The sequence below is a fragment of the Anopheles coustani genome, chromosome 3, assembly GCF_943734705.1.
Source record: "Anopheles coustani chromosome 3, idAnoCousDA_361_x.2, whole genome shotgun sequence".
In the NCBI taxonomy this organism is placed as follows: domain Eukaryota; kingdom Metazoa; phylum Arthropoda; class Insecta; order Diptera; family Culicidae; genus Anopheles; species Anopheles coustani.
The window spans coordinates 52,299,735-52,320,204 of record NC_071288.1 but is presented as its reverse complement, the minus strand read 5'-3'; the positions used below and the strand labels follow the sequence as shown (position 1 = coordinate 52,320,204).

General features: G+C 40.8%; 1 protein-coding gene across 1 annotated transcript; it reads left to right on the top strand.

Annotated features, from left to right (window-relative positions):
• The first annotated feature begins 222 nt into the window (after positions 1-222).
• LOC131261148 (septin-1) lies at positions 223-20,043 on the top strand. The gene is made up of 5 exons (XM_058263078.1): positions 223-717; positions 16,343-16,535; positions 17,276-17,534; positions 17,609-17,974; positions 18,054-20,043. Exons 1-5 carry the CDS (start codon positions 697-699, stop codon positions 18,289-18,291), a joined length of 1,077 nt encoding a protein of 358 aa, XP_058119061.1. The 5' UTR covers positions 223-696; the 3' UTR covers positions 18,292-20,043.
• Positions 20,044-20,470: the final 427 nt, after the last annotated feature.

Below are 20,470 nucleotides of genomic sequence, written 5' to 3'. Positions count from 1 at the left end.
ACATTTGAGCTATATCCAGCCACATAATAGTTTATTAGGATCAGAAAGAAAAGAGTTTTAAGGACTATTTTGTACAGCCAGGCTCTTTTGGGATTGATTATATTACATGTTTATCTGTCACTGTGTTTTGTATTGACCTACCTTGAGAAGGATAGCTGAGGTAAGCTTCCTTGATTCAGTCATACCTTGAATGTGGGGAAAGGCGAGTGTCGGAAAACCATCCTCCGCTTTTACGTTTGTTCGTTCGTCGTATCGGTTGTGTTAAACAAACTCGTTTCGCAAGCTTCGCAACGTTTCTTCGCAAAAACCAAATTACTTCCCAGCGAGTTTGTAGATTGCTGAAACAGCAAATTTCCTCGCTGCCGAACGCGTCGTAGTGTGATAGCCCAATCGAACCGAAAGGCATCATCCGACGGAAACAAACGTCGGGTGGCAAGAAATTTGTTCAGTGTTCGGTACGATTGCGCTTGTCCTGTGCGGTTCCCGGTGTCCTTCGGGCAGTAGGCACAAAAACAAAATCGACATTTATCGAGGGCATCACAGTTGAATCCTCACTCGTTTGTTTGGTGTATGTGTTCCGGCGTTATCGGGGTGCAATAGATTGTCCCAAGAAAAGACGCGTTTGGCAAACGTTATCGCACAGTTGATTGCTGTTTCGTTTTCTTTGCAACGCTAACCTGAAACTGCCATAAAAGGATGTCCGACTCTGGAAAGTCCGTAAGTATCTTCAGCACAATTTCATCGTTATGAGCATCAAGGGTCAAATGGAAATGAAATAAAATCATCAAGTCATTCAATTCTCCCCGATTCCCCATGCGCCGACTACAAACAATCTCAGTGTAGCCCTAGAACTGTTGCGATGTTGTGTTTGCTTTGACGGTCAGTCGCATTTTTTGCTCTTTAATTCCTTCGGTCAAGAGATTTTACATCCAAGCCACATAGTCTCATGACTCACGCAAACTTGGTTTCTATGTTGCCGGTTGGTTTTGAAGAAAAAGTATTGCATTCCATATGAGAAACATGTAAGACTGTTGGTGCAGTATTGGTCTGATGCACTTGCAACTACATACGCACGCACACATGCACATCTTCTGTTGATTGAGCTTCTTCTACACACAAAAAATCATAAAAAACACAAACAACAAACAACCAAACAAATGTGCGTCTTTTGAACGCGGATTACGTCCAGGGTGGCTGAACTAATTGCTGACTCCGCGATCCCAGCGTACGTTGGTTGATGCATGGCATGAAAAATAGCTTTAAAAATAGTTCATATTGTCTGGTGTGTGCCACGGTGCTGTAAACGAACCGAAAGCGTTAGCAAGATCACTCTGTGTAGCTGGAACAGTAACAAGCGAGACCACGAGAAAACGAAGATCGCCGCGTAATGCAAACGAAGGAGATTCAGCATCGCTGGGGTTTAATCACTTGAAGCGAAATGCATTCATTCATGAAGCAGCTTGTTATGTGTAAACTTCCGGCCTGCTTATGCAGGCGCACGAAACCCGGAACGAGAGATGTGCGTTGTTTATTTGATTGTTGGCTGGCACTTGGCTCTAAGTAGGCAGTGATGGTAACGAGTAATACGAGTTCGCCATGGAACGATTTATGGCATGGTCCGTAGTTAGCCAGTTTTAATAGGCGCGTCTAGTAGAAATAAGAATTTAAGAGATGAAATGCCCTTGTTCCATGAATCAATATGGACGAATACTACGAACAAAGCCAATATTAGCAAAAACTTGTTCCCCATTTAATAGCGGGTTGTTAGAAATCATTCTAAACCAACACCTTGAAGTTTATTTCATTTACAATAAGTTGATTTACTATCAAATGGCCGAATCAATTTAAAAAACTAAAGTACACTACAGCAGTCAGAACCCAGCAGGCCAAAGCAGAAACAAAGGCCATTTGCTTTGTGAGGGACAATGATTTAACAAATCATGAAAATGAGGAATTGCTCTTTGCACTGTTCTCTTCATATTGAAGTATATTTGGACACGATACGAATTGGGGTTCCCGAGATATTCTCAAAAACGTAAGAACACAGCACAATATGAAACTAATTCACTTCCTTTTGGCCTGGTCGGAAAAGGAACTCGTACATAGAAGAGCTTGAACATTTTCCGATTGCATGAAAATGAATGTAAAAGGTAATGTGAAATTGGTATTTTATTAAAGAAGAACAGTAATACGGTAGCTAGAGTTGGTTAGCAATGAAAAAATGAGAGCCGTGTTGAAAATTTATCAAGAATCAATCGTCATATCGAACCGGATGGGGCGCAAGATTAAGACGATTGTGGACGCTGAGGCCAAAAATAAGGGCCCAAACTCAAACCTCGTCATTATTGCAGTACGTTATATGCTTTTACGACAGCTTTCTAGAGATAATGACCGCGCAAATAAATTTACAGTAATTGTATACCGTAAAAGAAAAAAAACAAAAACATTCGAATAAATTTGTTCAAAAATGACTTCACATAGTTTAATCAGTATCGCAAATTTCTTCATTATCTGTAAAATAGTAAGCAGCGCGGATCGCTATCACGGCGCAAATAGTGAAAATGTAGAAAGATTACCCAGCGGGGTAAAATGCAACTGAATTAAGCCATTTAATAAAAAAGAAGCCATAGAATATGTTCATTGGGGCGTCTAATACATCCATCAAGAATTTCACGGCTGTACAAAATTGCCTGAAATCATTTCAGAATTCCTTGAAATAGTTTAAGCAGTTTTAAATTAAAATATAGCCATAAAGCAGACATTCATCAAATACCTCAATAAGGTAACTTACAAAAACAGAAAAGAAATGGATTCATAATTCTTTCTTCGTTTTCCACTTGAGGAGGGCATTTTACATCACATTAGCCTGATTTATGGTCTTACAGGATTATCTATCGATGTCATGCTTACATATGTATCAACGCGAGCGTTTGAAAGGCAACTAGAGATCTGTCGTCTATATCGGTGAATTGTTTTGAAAGCGAATAAACTAGGTACCCTTTAAAACAGCGTAAGTTTTTATGCCTTTTCCCAACCAAAACAACTGCTGGAAATCTTTGAGAAATACAAGTTCATATTGTAGATTTAACTTTATTCGGCAAGACCTCTTCATGCTGTATTTTTTAAGTATTAAGCATGTATTAAACTATGATAAAATCGATTATCGTTCTGCAGAATCAGTAAGAGAGTAATTGGAAATATCCGCTATCCTTATTCCACCAATACGTGGCCGGGCAACATCACAGAATTCAAAATAATTTACATTTCGGTCATGTAATCCCCTTGCAATCAAATTATTCCGTTTCATTCTTTGTTTGTATGTATTATTGAAATTTCAGGACTTTTCTGAAGATCGCGTAACTGTGGCACTCTTTTCGGTATTTTTTTTATATATGTTTTTTTGTGTAGACATTTATGTTCAAGGGCCGATACATTTGAAATGTTGTTCAGTTTAAATTTGCTTATTGTACTCATCCAAAAATAACGAAAAGAAAATGTTCAAACAATTTGATCTTAATCAATGCTGAAAAGTGGTTTTATTCGTAAATCGTAAATTTAAGAGAACTTATGCCCCTGTGAGATTATCCAATCAGACCCTGCTTACGCACCGAAACGAACGCTTGAAAGGCAAACAGGGTATCGGCGTCCCTATCAGTCATTCTTATATCCATTCGATAGTTTCCCGATGGAATGGTCGTCAAAAGGTATTTGGACGTAAAGGTCCATGTCACGTTGTACGTCCTATTCTAGAGGGGATATAATATATTATGCAACGCATTTTTAGAAATGTACAGAACCGAAATGGCTAATTCACTTACTCCGTGTGGGCATTTGTAGTAAATCTCTGGTGCCGTATCTTCGATAACTTTCAGCATGATCCTGGTTTGTAAATTTCGTCTGTTGGGATATCGCATTGCTTGACATGCTTCCATCGTCCAGTCGATCATGAATGGACGGTAGGTCGTATACTTGTAGAAAAGTTTGAACGAAATAAGCAGATAATGTAACGGCATAGGCGTATCAATTGACACGTCCATGAAGATCGTTCTATTAGGGAGCGTTCCCATGCGGCAGACGTTGAGCTTTGTTTGCTTGTACGGCATATCGACGCACTGGATCTTCGTCACACGTAGTTGATGCGTTGCGTTTTGTTCACTTTGGAAAGCGAATTGAGCTGAACTTTGCTGGAAGACAATCCAATGAAATCCAACTAGTATTACAACATACAGGAAAGGATAACATTTTCTCGAGTAGAGGTACATGTCGGTATAAAGGTATCACTGAATACTACGAAACTTTCTGAGCAAGAGTAGTCCATAAAGTGTTACGAATTTCACTCTAAAAGACAATTTTATGCGATCTTTAGGAAGATACGCAATTACACTCAAATTACATCTGGTGTTGCTGGTGTACACAATTATTAAGATAATTAGCATAACTAAGAGATTGTCGAAATCTGCAATCAATGGTCGATTAGGTAAATATCAAAATCACAAAACCATCAAAACTAATTAACGCTTGTGTTTGCGCATTAATCTCCTTTTAATTTAACCATTCCGGTACATTCTTGTGCCAGCTTTCATAGGAACCACAGAGTTTTTTTTATAGGCGGCACATCTGGTGCACACTTTTCCGTAAGCATAGTACTTGAAATGCCATCGTTATAGCTCCCGAAATGAGCTACTACTGTCATTTCAATTGTTGTTCAGTCGTACAAAAAAGAGGAATCTTGTAGGGATATTTATTCCTCTAAAAGGCTAGCCAGTGGATAAAATTACCAGACGTTCAAAATGCCTCGGTGGTATTGTTCAAACTCCTAAACATCTTCATCATTTTCAACCAAACTTTAGGCATGCCGGTAATCGGTTAGACATAGCCAAGGTCATGAAACAGAGCAACTCTTATTAGATGAAATCCCCAAAGCCAAACACTTCCCGGTATTCCACGATCCTGCTAGGTTGATTGAATCAACGATTGCCTGTAATCCACTTACTTATACTTAACTATGCGCCTCCAAAAGCTACATAATCTATCATCTGTCACATTCTCCAAACACTAATTAGATATTAGGAATGGAGAAATGTCTACTTAAAAAGATACTGGATGCTTAAAACTGTCAACCCATTTGATTTGAACTGTGTCCCATTTGACTTTCCATCACTTTTGAGTTGGCCCCATGACTAATGCTAATTTACAATTCAAAGTGGCCATTTAGTGCATGCTAATGTGAAAAAAATACCCAATTGACAGCGTCCCATATTGAAAGTACTCGCATAACAGTCCCATATATGATTTCTTTGCTTAAATTAAAGAAAAGTCCTGGTTATTGAAACTTGAACTATTTTGTAATGTAAAGTAATCAACAAATGGTTGTAATTCAAGTGTTATTTTAACGAATTATACACTGTTAAAGTGCAAATATCCGTATGGAACGAAAACCCGAGCATCGATGTTTTGACGAGCAAGGTAAACAAAGTGTGCTATAGGATGGGAATGTTATGCGAGTACTTTTTCTTTCGCCTTCGAAAGTACCCGCATATCGTGTCCCATCTAGTTTATTTTTACCATTTTAATATTAAAAACGTCTATTTTATATAAAATGTCATTCTCAGCGAAATGTTTATGTTACAATACAATAGTTGTGATCAGCCAATCATGTATTTTGTACCACTAGTAACAGCAAAACAATATCTAATGTAAACATTTTCAATCGTTATTTTCTCAATATGGTGATTTTGCAAATGGGACTCACATGCGAGTATGGGCAGTATACGCGCGATTTTGTACTACACTGACATCATCCGTACCGGCTTGTGCTATCATCTCCCATAATTGTGATATCATCTGCCACGATTGTGGTATACCTGCCTTGGCTTGCCATCTGTCACGCTTATTTAATCATCTACTGCGTTTGTGGTATCATCTGCTTATTTTGTCCTATAAAATGGTAAATCCTGTAGATAAAATGTCCAGGTGATTTGATAGCATTTATTTCCATCGATCTAGATTAAGGCTCCAACGAAGCTGTTAACTATCCAAATTTGATTCTAAATATTGTCGACAACCAACATCACAAGAGAAAATCACTTTTCCGAGTCACCTAGTCCTGGTTCTACGATGTGCAGGAAAAATAGTCTCGGATGGCCTACCGAAATGCATGTAAATCTATTTTAATTGTTGATTATGTGGTCTGAACAGTGATTCTCTATGCGAATAACCAATGCTGAAGTATTGTTACATTTTTCAAAATATACTTCAGGAACTCCCCGTAACTTAAGGATTATCCCATTATGCCCTGCTTTCGTACCGCAATGAAAGTTTGAAAAGCGAACAGGGTAACTTCGTCGCGATCGGAAAACCTTATATCCAGCCGATAGTCTCCCGATGGAATGGTCTTAAAAATAAATTTGGACGGATACACCCATACGGTGGAGTACGTTCGATTCTGCAAGAGCAATAATGGACAGTTCCTTCAAATGTGGTACAGAAGAAGATCGAAAGCTTTACTTACCCCATGTGGACAATTGTAGGCAAATTGTGGTATCGTTTCTTTAACTAACTTCATCGCGATCTTGGTGATTAGGTTTTGCCTGTTTGGATATTTTAACGCTTTACATAATTCGATGTCCCAATCGACCATGAACGGATGGTAGGTCGTATACTTGTAGAAAAGTTTTACCGACAACAACACATAGTTCAGGGGCATCGGTACATCCAGTGATGCGTTTATAAATACCGTTTTGTTAGGAAACGTTCCCATGCGGCAGTAGTTGAGGTTGGTGCGTTTGTACGGTGTATCGACGCACTGAATCTTCGTCACACGCAGTTGATGCGTTGCGTTTTGTTCGCTTTGGAAAACGAATTGAGCTGAACTTTGCTGACAGACAATCCAATAAAATCCAACTAGTATTACAACGTACAGAAAAGGATAACATTTTCTTGAGTAGAGGTACATGTCGGTCTAAAGGTATCACTGAATACTACGAAACTTTCTGAGCAAGAGTAGTCCATGTAGTATTATGAATTTCACTCTGAAAGACAATTTTATGCGATCTTGAGGAAAATACGCACATCCGGTATTGCTGGTATACACAATAATTAAGAGAACGGTTGGCAAAATCTACCGTCAATGGTCGATTTGGTAAATATCAAAATCACAAAACCATCAAAACTAATTAACGCTTGTGTTTGCGCATTAATCTCCTTTTAATTTAACCATTCCGGTACATTCTTGTGCCAGCTTTCATGGGAACCACAGAGTTTTTTTTATAGACGGAACATCTGGTGCACACTTTTCCGTAAGCATGATACTTGAAATACCATCGTTATAGCTCCCGGACTGCGTTATTACTGCCGTTTCAATTGTTGTTCATTCGTACAAAAAAGAATAATCTTGAAGGCATTTTTATTCCTCTGAAAGGCTAGCCAGTGGATAAAGTTACCGGGCATTCAAAATGTCTCGGTGTTATTGGTCAAACTCCTCCTAAACGTCTTCACCATTTTCAACCAACCTTTGCGAGACAGAGCAACTCTTAGTAAGTGAAATCCCTTTAGCCAAATACTTCCCGGTATTCTACGATCCTACTAGGTTGATTGAATCAACGATTGCCTGTAATCAACCTACTTACGTTTAAATATGAGTCTGTATTGGGAATGGAGAAATGTCTACTTAAAAAGATACTGGATGCTTAAAACTGCCAACTGAATTCTGTTATTTCGATGTGATTGAAAATAGTAGATTACATATTTCCTGACATATAACACAAAATGAACATCATTCGTGGTTTGATGAAAGAGCTACCCTAGGTGCAATAATTGTAAACGTCGAAGAATTCATTTTCATAAAAAAAAAACTTGCCTTAGGCTTGATAGCATGTATTTTCAACGATCCTGATCAAGGCTCCAACGAAGCTGTTAACTATTCAAATTTGACTCTAAATACCAAATACTGTCGACAGTCAACGTCACAAGAGAAAATTCATTTTCCGAGCCAGCCCTTATACAGGAAAGATGGTCTCGGATGGCCTACCGAAGTGAATGTAAATCTATTTTACTTGCTGATAATTTTGTCTGAACAATGATCCTTTATGCGAATAATCAATGCTGAAGTATTGTTACACTGTCCAAAATATCCTTCAGGAACTCCCCGTAACTTAAGGATTATCCCATTATGCCCTGCTTTCGCACCGCACCAAAAGTTTGATGAGCAAGCAGGGTAACTTCTTCGCGATCGGAAAACCTTATATCCAGCCGATAGTCTCCCGATGGAATTGTCTCGAAAATAAAGTTAGACGGATACACCCATACAGCGGAGTACGTTCGATTCTGGAAGAGGAATAATGAGCAGTTCTTTCTAATATGAAACAGAAGAAGATCGAAAGCTTTACTTACCCCATGTGGACAGTTGTAGGCGAATTGTGGTAGCGTGTCTTTGAATATCTTCATCGCGATCTTGGTGATTAGATTCTGCCTGTTTGGATATTTTAACGCTTTACAAACTTCGATGTTCCAATCCACCATGAACGGATGGTAGGTCGTATACTTGTAGAAAAGTTTTACCGACAACAACAAATAGTTCAGGGGCATCGGTACATCCAGTGATGCGTTAATAAATACCGTTTTGTTAGGAAACGTTCCCATGCGGCAGTAGTTGAGCTTGGTGTGTTTGTACGGTGCATCGATGCACTGGATCTTCGTCACACGTAGTTGATGCGTGGCGTTTTGTTCGCTTTGGAAAACGAATTGAGCTGAACTTTGCTGGCAGACAATCCAATAAAATCCAACTAGTATTACAACGTACAGAAAAGGATAACATTTTCTTGAGTAGAGGTACATGTCGGTCTAAAGGTATCACTGAATACTACGAAATTTTCTGAGCAAGAGTAGTCCATGTAGTGTTATGCATTTCACTCTGAAAGACAATTTTATGCGATCTTGAGGAAGATACGCACATCCGGTATTGCTGGTGTACAGAATAATTAACAGAACGGTTTGCAAAATCTACCATCAATGGTCGATTTGGTAAATATCAAAATCACAAAACCATCAAAACTAATTAACGCTTGTGTTTGCGCATTAATCTCCTTTTAATTTAACCATTCCGGTACATTCTTGTGCCAACTTTCGTGGTAAATACGACGAGGCGTCGCATCAGTTGCACACTTTTACGTAAGCATGGTAGTTTAAGTGCCATCGAGGTAGCTACCGCAGTGCATTACTACTGCCATTTCGATTGTTGTTCAGTCGTACAAAAAAGAGGAATCTTGAAGGTATATTTATTCCTCTAAAAGGCTAGCCAGTGGATAAAATTATCAGGCATTCAAAATGCCTCCGTGTTATTGGTCAAACTCCTCCTAAATGCCTTCATCATTTTCAACCAACCTTTGCGAGACAGAGCAACTTTTAGTAAGTGAAATCCCTTTAGCCAAATACTTCCCGGTATTCCACGATCCTGGTAGGTTGATTGAATCAACGATTGCCTGTAATCAAATTACTTACGTTTCAATATGAGTCTGTATTGGGAATGGATAAATGTCTGCTTAAAAAGATACTGGATGCTTAAAACTGCCAACTAAATTCTGTTATTTCGATAAGGTGGCAAAGAAGTGTCGGGTGATGAGTAGACTGGGGAACAACCTAAACTTTTTTGGGAAAGTTCACCTCTACAAATCAATTATCTCACGACATTTTGATTTTTGTCCCTCAATATTGTTCCTCGGTAATCGGACACAGCTCAAAAGGTTGCAAAAAGTGCAAAATAGGGTAATGAGGTTAGTGTTGTGTTGTAGTCGGTACACGCCGTCTGCTGTTATGCTGAATGTTCTGCAATGGATGTCGGTAGAGCAGCGGATAGTGTACCAGACTATGATACTGATATTTAAACTCCTGAGGGCCTTGTTGCTGGGGTACTTCGGAGAAAGAGTAGTTAGGGGTTCTGACGTTCACCGGTACAACACTCGAAGGGCTCATGATCCTAGAACGGTGAATTTTTTGGCAGTATTTGCTAGAAATTCTTTGTTTTGTAAAGGTATACAATGGTATATCTAGCTGCCTAGAGAGATTGCCGAGGCTGCAAACGTCCGCGAGTTCAAGCGCTTGTGTGCCGTGTACATTAAGCAGGTTGTTGAGTAGAATCCAGTACAATGTGTAATGTCTCTTAGTTGTACATTGTGAAAATTTAATGTTTGTAAGCATCGCACTTGTCATGACGATCTCACAGATGATGATGATGAGATTTTTGTTTTGCAAATTTAAATGTAAATTAAAAAAATGGAACAACATATCTTTGGGACACGCGCGCGTAAAAGTGGAAATTTGAAGTTGAACTTTCTGTAGGAACTACATCAGTCGCTCTTGTGCAATCACGTGACAGGCGCCTCGAATTCATGCATTGATAAGGTTTGCTTAATTTGCCAATCCTGGAAAGTGGTAACTCCCCTCCATATGTTGGACAAGGGAGATACCGGCTACACGAATAGGAGAGAGCAGTTTATGGCGGTGCACTCCGGAGAGTGGTTCCACGATTTCTATCTTTTGGAAGTTGTGCTAACCGCTGTACGCAAGGAAAATAGAGCTGACTGGTCTTTTTCGTGAAGGGTCACTTTGATCTCACCACTTCGTGATTTGCTTTGAAGTTTGTAACAAATATCTTATGATAACTCCGCCATTCTCAAACCTGTGTTGGGGTAAGAGGTGTGACTCATATGTGATTGAAAATAATAGATTACATATTTCCAGATACATAAAACAAAATGAACATCATCCGTGGTTTGATTGACCCTAGGTGCAATAATTGTAAACGTCGAAGAGTTAAATTTTCATAAAAAATTGCCAGATAATTTGAAAGCATTTATTTCCATCGATCGATTTATTTCCATCGATTAAGGCTCCAACGAAGCTGTTAATTATAAAAACTATCATCCAAAACCTAATATTTGCGATGACAAACATCGCAAGGGAAAATCCATTTTCCGAGCCAGCTAGTCCTGGTTCTACGATGTGCAGGAAAAATAGTCTCGGATGGCCTACCGAAATGCATGTAAATTAATTTTAATTGTTGATTATTTTGTCTGAACAATGATTCTCCCTGCGAATAATCAATGCTGAAGTATTGCGTAATTTTCCAAAATAATCTTCGGAAAATCCACGTAACTTTAGGATTATCCAAATATACCCTGCTTACGTACTGCCATGAAAGTTTGAAGCGCAAATAGAGTCACTTCGTCGCGATCGGAAAACCTCACATCCAGCCGATAGTCTCCCGATGGAACCGCCTTGAAAATAAATTTGGACGGATACAGCCAGACGGTGGAGTACGTTCGATTCTGTAAGAGCAATAATGGACAGTTCTTTTAAATATGGTACAGAAGAAAATCGATAGCTTTACTTACCCCATGTGGACAGTTGTAGGCGAATTGTGGTAGCGTGTCTTTTATTATCTGCATCGCAATTTGAGATATTACAGTTTGTCTGTTTGGATATTTTAACGCTTTACAAGCTTCGATGTTCCAGTCGACCATGAACGGATGGTAGGTCGTATACTTGTAGAAAAGTTGTACCGACACCAAGATGTAGTTCAAGGAAATCGGTACCTCCAGTGACCCATTTATGAACACCGTGTTATTGGGAAACGTTCCCATGCGACAGTAGTTGAGCTTGGTGCGTTTGTACGGTGTATCGACGCACTGGATCTTCGTAACACGTAGTTGATGCGTGGCGTTTGATTCGCTCTGGAAAACGAATTGGGCAGACGTTTGCTTGCTGAAGATCCATGAAAGTCCAACTACTATCACAACGCACATGAAAGGACCCCATTTTTTTAGGCAGAAATACATTACGGTAAATGTATTTCCTACAGTTTGGAGTGTCTGAATTTAAACTACAACCTCTTTTTCACGATTGTTGATGATTCCTGACTGGCAGTAGTTTATATTTAGCTACGCATACTAATTAAAACAATTTTATTTTATTTTCGTCGAAGAAGAACATTAATGCTTAACAATTAAAGTTAGGTTCGTTATCGCGAAAATAATAAAACAGTATAACAGGTTTTGTTGTCTCGTTTTAATTCATGAAGTGGGAAATATACATCATTCCGGTACATTCTAGGCTAGCACGAAAGTGTGTTAGAGATAGTCCAATTTAATCGTGCTGTCAAGCATAAAAATAATTCATCTCTAAAAAGACAATAGAAATATCAAATATTTACTTCTTTTGAAACACATGGCTTTCCACGATTTCTGAACAATTCATTGAGCGAAGATGTCGCTTAAGTAAATGAGGCAGATAAAGCTGAAATTGGTGATCCTGCAGGATAATTATCCAATTATGCCCTGCTTACGCACCGCCATGAAAGTTTGAAGCGCAAATAGGGTCACTTCGTCGCGATCGGAAAACCTCACATCCAGCCGATAGTCTCCCGATGGAACTGTCTTGAAAATAAATTTGGACGGATACAGCCATACGGTGGAGTACGTTCGATTCTGCAAGAGCAATAATGGGCAGTTCCATCGAATGTGGTATAAAAATCGCACAGAAGAAGATCGAAAGCTTTACATACCCCATGTGGACAGTTGTAGGCGAATTGTGGTAGCGTGTCTTTGAAGATCTTCATCGCAATTTTGACTATTACAGTTTGTCTGTTGGGATATTTAAACGCTTTGCAAGCTTCGATGTTCCAGTCTACCATGAACGGATGGTAGGTCGTATACTTGTAGAAAAGTTGTACCGACACCAAGATGTAATTCAGGGGCATCGGTATGTCCAGTGACGCGTTTTGTTAGGAAACGTTCCCATGCGGCAGTAGTTGAGGTTGGTGCGCTTGTACGGTGCATCGACGCACTGGATCTTCGTCACGCGTAGGGCATGGGTGGCGTTTGATTCGCTATGGAAAGCAAATTGAGCTGAACCTTCCTGGTGGGTCGTCCAGTGAAGCACATACAGTGCCACTGCATACAGCAATAGGTCCGATTTGAAGCGGCAGCGATACATGATGGCCTGAAATGTGGCGGGTTCCTATGTACTAACCTGTCAAACAGGGGAAAAAACACGAAAACTACCACAATGAAAACTAGTTGAGATTTAACGGTTAAAGCAGGTGATATTTTACTCTATTTCTGTGCAAGTTGTGTGATTTTATATACATTTTTCAAAATCAACGATCGCTTACGTGAGTCTGTTGTCACCGCTAGATAGGAGGATTGTCGTCAAAATTATTGATAATTGTCGAAAATGAAATGCGATTATTTGCTAACACTATTTTTACGCTCTGCTTACTACAACACCAAAATAATGTCCATCTTTTTTTCTCTATTCGCTGACGCTGACATCTGATAACGAAGCTTAATATTGTATATCTATGGGACATTCACGTTGGATGCCGGATTCAATCCAGAAAGTTATGATTCGTATGTCGTTGGTCATGATCAAGGCTGGATGTAGTTACTGTCCAAGAGCAATGTTTTCTTTCCAATTGTCAGTCTTTTTACAGTTTGAAATTTATTATTATAATCTTCACGTAATTTCACGCAATTTATTAAGTTTTATTGTTTTATGTTTTTTTTTATGTATATTTGGGCGGCCAGGCCTGTTTTATGTTTATCGTCATGAAAAAAAACACGTTGAAAACTTAGTAATTTTGATTGTTTCTGAAACATCTAGGTTTCTAGAGCGGTTTTTGATAAAACTTCCTTAAGCCAAGATCGGCCTAATGCTTGTATTGCTACTTAAGTAACGTATCTACACAAACGATCCATGTTTACAAAGTAAGTTACATTCAAACTCCTCCATGCCACTATCAGACTTACAAACTGGTGTTGTGCAGGCACGGGGGAGCTTATGAATTAATCACGCCGCCGTTACCTCATCAACCGCAGATTTAATTCACCGCCTTTTTTTCACTCCACCACCATCAGTTGTTGGCGGTCGGTTTCCTCCTCCGCGCAAACGAAAGCAATTCATGCCTAATTTTTCGTTCGTTCGTTAAAATTTTCCTCCAATCCCTCTCCTGGTGCTGACGAATTGTTAAGAAAATAGACTCCATTGCGATGGTGGCGGCGGCGGGAATGAAAGAGAGGCCAAAGGAAACGGAATATTATCACAATTAGATCACGTAAAGCAACCATTTTGGCTGTTTTTCTGAAAGCGATCTGTTTTTCCGGCTTGGCTCGCGAAACTCGCGGCTACTTTTTCTTTTGTTCCGTGCCGTAACTAATCAAACGATTAGATTGCGGCCGTTTTCAATCACTGACTCAGCACCGGCTTTCCTATCGTCGGTCAAGTGTGTGGTAGTTCGAATTTATTGCCAATTTTAATCATGAAAATTCATCTGCACAAACGCCTAGATGGGAACGTGTAATATGTCTCACTGCGCTTTTTTTGGCGGATAAATTGTGCTCGAAATTTCGGCGAAAGGTGATTCACTTAACTATTGGCCATGTTTTTCCTGGTTTTCGATTACGGGGTTGCCGTATTCTTTTGATTGTGGCCAGGAGTTGAGTGAACTGCCGCGCAATCCTACTTAACGTTGGTGCGTTTGCGTGCACACGACGTGTTTTGCATACGCAACGAGAAGCGAAGAAACGACTCTTTCTCTAGGCCAGTATGCTACATGTGGCGCATGTACTGCCGGTTTGTCGAACCCAGTGGTGTCAAACTCAGTTGACCTCGCGGGCCGTATTTCCTTCCAAAATAGGTTTGGGGGCCAAAACGTAACATTGGTCGGATTTATGAAAATAAGCTCTTATGAGTGTGGTTTTAACTTAACAATTATGATTTTCACTTTTACATTTATCCAAGAGCATTCTAAATTAAATTATAGATGTTCAGCAAACAGTTGGCTGTAGTAATTTCGCACTTTTACTTATCTTAACTCTCTACCAAAAAGAACGAACAGTGTTTGATTGCAAAATATGTGCAAAAAACTTGGAAAACAATTGCATGTTTTGATTACAACGGAGTTCTTGCAGCTCTCCGTTTGCAATGAATGAAAATACTTTCTAAAACAAATCTTAAGAAGAAGGTTACATAAGCTGGTTGAAATACATTCTATTAAAAAAAAATATTTCGAATTATTTCAAATTCTTCAAAATTTAGTTACATTATAAGTAAAATTTTATCGATTTTTGGGAAATAGCTTTTTATCCGACCCCTCAAAAGAAATTATTCAATGTTTAAGGAAAAACTTGAAAATTTTTTTTTTTTAATTTTCATCAGTTGTAACAATGTTATACGTGTTTTAATCTCCACTCTATGATCGAATCAAAAAGTTACTACCCGTGTATAACAACCCCCTTAATCGGACTTTGATCATTTTTTAACTTAAAGGGGGTCCTTATACAAGGAAAACTACGGTTTTTTTACCAATGAATCAACACTAAGATCACGGATAACTAACGATCATACTTGTTGTATCAAACTGAGAAAAAAAGGAACTTTGAATTGATATAACTTTCACGTTTTATTTTAAAAAATTCGACCTTTTTTCTCCGCGACAATAGTGGTAAAAAGAGTTTGGCCAATACTAAAGGTTTATTCTCCGTTACAATAGCGGTAAAAAAGAATTTGGCCAATACTAAAGGTTTAAAACTTTCATTGGAGATTGTTTCAAGGGGTCGCGTGGCGCATCCAAAATTCTTGCGAACCGCACGTTTGACACCTCTGGTCTAACCGTTCGATTTTTTTTTGGCTGGTGGTTTTGTAGTTTTTTTTTTTTGTGTTTTTCGTTACCGACATGCAGTCACGTCACTAGGAGGGTGAGTTTCCAATTATACCCTCGTCGAGTGTCATGAGGCATGAAGCAGGAAAGGTTGGAATACGGAAGGTACCCACTATATATGTTACTAGTCGCCATCGGTTGCGGAATATGCCGGACGAAATGGAAGGGAAATTTCGGCGTGTAAAAACATGCCGTTAGAAATTCCTTCGCCCGTACGGAGCGTGGTTTGAAACGCCACCAAAAGCGTCCTCCTCCGAGCCGCACGATGGAAGAGAAAGGAAACCCAAAAAGGGGTCGTGCTGCTTCCGTCGCTGGCTTCGGCGAGAACTGATTAGCAATTAGTTAGCCAACTCGTCACATAATTATCCGCCAGTTATTCGGATCGTCAACGCGGAACGAGACGGTGTCGCTACGATGAGGGACTTAAGACTACTCTGCAAATCGGTGGTACGGTTTTTGGACATAATTATCATTCGTTCGCACGATCTAACGTTTTGGCCTGATTTTCCACCTTGTCAAATTTCGAACACCCCCTCCCTCCTCCCCACCGCCTTTCCGACTGTGTTGAGTAATTTCTAATCATCTGCTTCGTTTTTTCGTCTTTTCTTTTCCTTCCGTCCCAAACAGTTTTCCAACGTGGAAACGTCCGGCTATGTCGGATTCGCGAACCTCCCGAACCAGGTGCACCGGAAGTCGGTCAAGAAAGGGTTCGAGTTCACGCTGATGGTCGTCGGCGAGTCCGGGCTCGGCAAATCGACGCTCGTCAACAGTCTGTTCCTGAGCGACCTCTACCCGGAGCGTGTGATACCGAACGCGGTCGGTAAGTGTTTCCGTCGTCACCCTACCCTGGTAATGGAACTAAACCACCGCCTTGGTTTGTCCAAGACACCATTCGTAAATCGGTCGTTTAATTGGCGGTTGCAATAAAAAGTGCGTGTGGGAGAGATACCGATTCGGTGGCATGAAGTTGAAGTTATGCTGGCCCCCCACAAGGGTTTACAACGCGTTCGAGTTATGAATCGTAATATTAGATCAATTAGTGTTATCCTTTGGTTCGATCCAATAGAGTACCTGATGGCACTTCGTCCGTGAAGGAAAGCGTCCATTAACGTGATCGTAACATGTTCTAATGGGTGTTTATCGCAACTTGTAATGTGCCTTGATGTTTCTTATCTTTCCACCGACAGTGAGCATCGATAGTGAAAGGGTAGAGTTTTCCTTCGGCCGTAAAGATGACCATTACGTGTCTCGCGGTATTGTGGCTCGATTAATAAAACATACTGTCCCGAACACCTCGCGACAACGGTCCGAATAGTGAAAGTAATTGTGGACGGGAGGATAGAGTGGCGATCGTAATGATTCGTCGCGTGTAAATGAAACCGTTGCTAATTTAATTTTCCCAAACAGCGAACACCACCGAAGCGTTGCATGGGTCGGGGGATCTATCTAAACTGAAAAACAAAACAAAACCAACGGGGAACTCGGGCTGTTAGCGTCCGTCATTTGTCGCCGACGTGGGTAATTGGTCATTAAAGAAAACACTGTTCGGTGTCGTTGCAGAAAAGCAAACCCAAACCGTCAAGCTGGACGCTTCGACGGTGGAGATCGAGGAGCGGGGCGTTAAGCTGCGCCTAACGGTCGTCGATACGCCCGGCTTTGGCGATGCGATCGACAACAGCGACAGCTTCAGCGCGATCCTCGAGTACATCGACGAGCAGTACGAGCGGTTTCTGCGTGACGAAAGTGGACTGAATCGGCGCAACATTGTCGACAATCGGATACACTGCTGTTTCTACTTTATCTCCCCGTTCGGCCATGGGTAGGATGTCAAGACGTTTGGTGGAGAGTTTTTAAATTCAATTTGCACTAATTTTAATTTTTTTTTTGTTACAGTCTCAAACCGCTCGATATCGAGTTCATGAAGAAGCTGCACTGCAAGGTGAACATCGTGCCGGTGATCGCGAAGGCGGACGTACTGACGAAGAAGGAAATTCAGCGCCTAAAGTGCCGCATCCTGCAGGAGATCGAGGACAATGGGATCAAGATCTACCCGCTGCCGGACTGCGACAGCGACGAGGACGAGGACTACAAGGAGCAGGTGCGGCAGCTGAAGGAAGCGGTCCCGTTTGCGGTCTGCGGCTCGACCACGCTGCTCGAGGTGAAGGGCCGTAAGGTGCGGGGCCGGCTGTACCCGTGGGGCGTGGTGGAGGTGGAAAATCCAGACCATTGTGATTTCATCAAGCTGCGCACCATGCTTATGTGAGATAATTGCGACGTTCTCTCTTATTTTGACAAAATGAGCAAAATTTTAACAATCTTTTTTCTTTGGCCTTTGCAGCACACACATGCAGGACTTGCAGGAGGTAACACAGGAGGTGCACTACGAAAACTATCGCTCGGAGCGGTTGGCCAAGTCGGTCCGCAAGAACACCAATTCCGTGATCAAGGAGGAGAACGGGGTGACGGGCGAGGTGCTGACGGAGAAGGATCGCATTTTGCGCGAGAAGGAGGAAGAGATCCGTCGCATGCAGGAGAAGCTGGCACAGATGCAGGCCAAAATTCAGGCACAAAAGTAAGCACTGGTTCGCTGGTTCGCTGGTAACAAAGAACAAGGGCCCTTCCGCTACTATTACAACAGCAGCAGCAACAACAACAAACAACTATTTCTACTACAAATACTATTTTTGCTACCATCACCACCACTCCAGCCGTCAGTTGATGCACGGATAGGAAGGAGGGACGAACGGGTTGACGGGGGGTGAACGACGATCGACGATCGATGCGCGCACAATTTAGAAGCAATACCACTCATCATTCCCAACCCCCACCCACGCTCCCAAACCCCTACCCGAGATGGCCTGTCGAAAACCAAACAACCTCGAGTTCCAAACCTCAAAAAAACCCTCCCCCCCCACATTCGTCGGTTGTTATGAAAGTACTGTTGTTACATGTGTTTGCGCGAACCGTTCACCCAGTCGGTGGTTCCACGTCGTAGTTTGGGGACTGATGGATGGGAGGGGAAATGGCGATCCTCTCCCTGTTTCTCTCATTCGTTACGATTCCAAAACCACCACGCGGACTGGACCGCATCGACTGGAAGTCAAACAAAATTGTGTGCCATTTTTCGCCTCATGCCAAAGCCGAATAGTTGGCAACAAACTTTTCCGGTTCGTTTTCCATGAACAACATCAGCAGCACAAAACAGACAACAGACATACAACAGCGAGGGGGAGAGGGAGAAAAATTGGAATGTCAAGAATCTCATAGCGTTTGTGGGGATAACTTTTCCATTTCCACGCAGCATTTGTGTTGAGATTAGCCAGCCTGCAGCTCACGAAGGTGTGCGTGTAATCCTTGTGCTGTAGCTGGACACTGCTTATTTTCTTACTGAAACAACGATGCCTTTTTCCCTGCGTGCACACAGTTCCGGCACATTTGTACGTGTGGAAAACTTCCGCGCGGAAAGGGTGAGATTTCTTTTTTAAACGTAATTAATCGCTTAGAGTTAGTTAAGGACCCTAGTACGTACACCATATCCTTAGTGATGACGCACGGTACGCGGAATGTGCCTGCTGCAGACGAATTGCAATATATATATATATTTACCTTAAACGCGCTCGAACACAGCACAGCATTAAAACGACGTTAATTTTTTTCGATTCAGTTTTGTGTTTAGACTATTTCAATTACCAACGCGGTACTTAAATGCTGGGAGTAATAGTAAAGCAAAGGTTCTCTACAGTTGACCCGAAACTATGGACCACCTCGTGTCCCCTAGGCCCGCTTCGGTCCGTTTTATTTCCGCATTTTGGCATTCCGTTCGTCTAAATTCACTGCTCCGTTCCCCAAAGCCTCGTTGGGTTTATACTTTCACATTTTCGTCTCCACTTCTCTATGCGAGGTGACCGTACGGGGGGGGGAAAAGGTTGACTGGAGCAGATGGACGGCAGCGAAGTACGGTCGGTGTAATCCAAAGATAAAGTGCAAAAGCAAACGCAAATGGAAAAAGGCAAAAAATAAGAACAAATGCAACGTTTATTAAATACAAACGACCGAGGTTTAGTAGCTTCCTGTTATCACGTCTAAGAGTGGCAATAACTATGAAAAAAAAACAAAAAGCCGGCACGGGTAAGGTAAAAATTGCAAAGCGCATGATCGAATACGCTCGATTTGTGCTGCATCTTTGGAAGTTCGAACATTGATGACTTTGAAGAATATATAAGCGTCTCGGTAATTTAGAGTATTACTATATTTTTTTTTACATTTCGGTTTAATGTTTAAAAACCATTTGCGTACAGGAATCGATTTTCAATAAATGGTATTCTATTACAGTGAATTGCGTCTTGCTCTCATACGCTGTTTTTGGAGGGAAAGAGATTGAGAAACCATGCTACAGAAATTATGGAGAGAAAAAACAAGATACACCAAGAACTATATTTGTTTTGATAAAGTTTTCTTTTTTTCTCTTTATTCAACCACCAGAGACAATCTTACATTGTTGCATTGGTTTGCTTGTTCGTTTGTTTGTTTGTTTTTAACACAGTGTTCTTATGTTGTATGCATGTATTTTAGGTGTTTTCCCCTCTCTTTCTTCTTTCGTAGTGTACTGTACTTCTTGTAGGAATGCAATCGAATCGCGTCGATTCGCGTTTACGTTTTCTCTTTGATTTCATTTGGTTAGCATTTGCATTAGATGCACCACACCGCGCCTTTGTACAACACACATTAAATATCGAACGTTGCCGCATTTATATG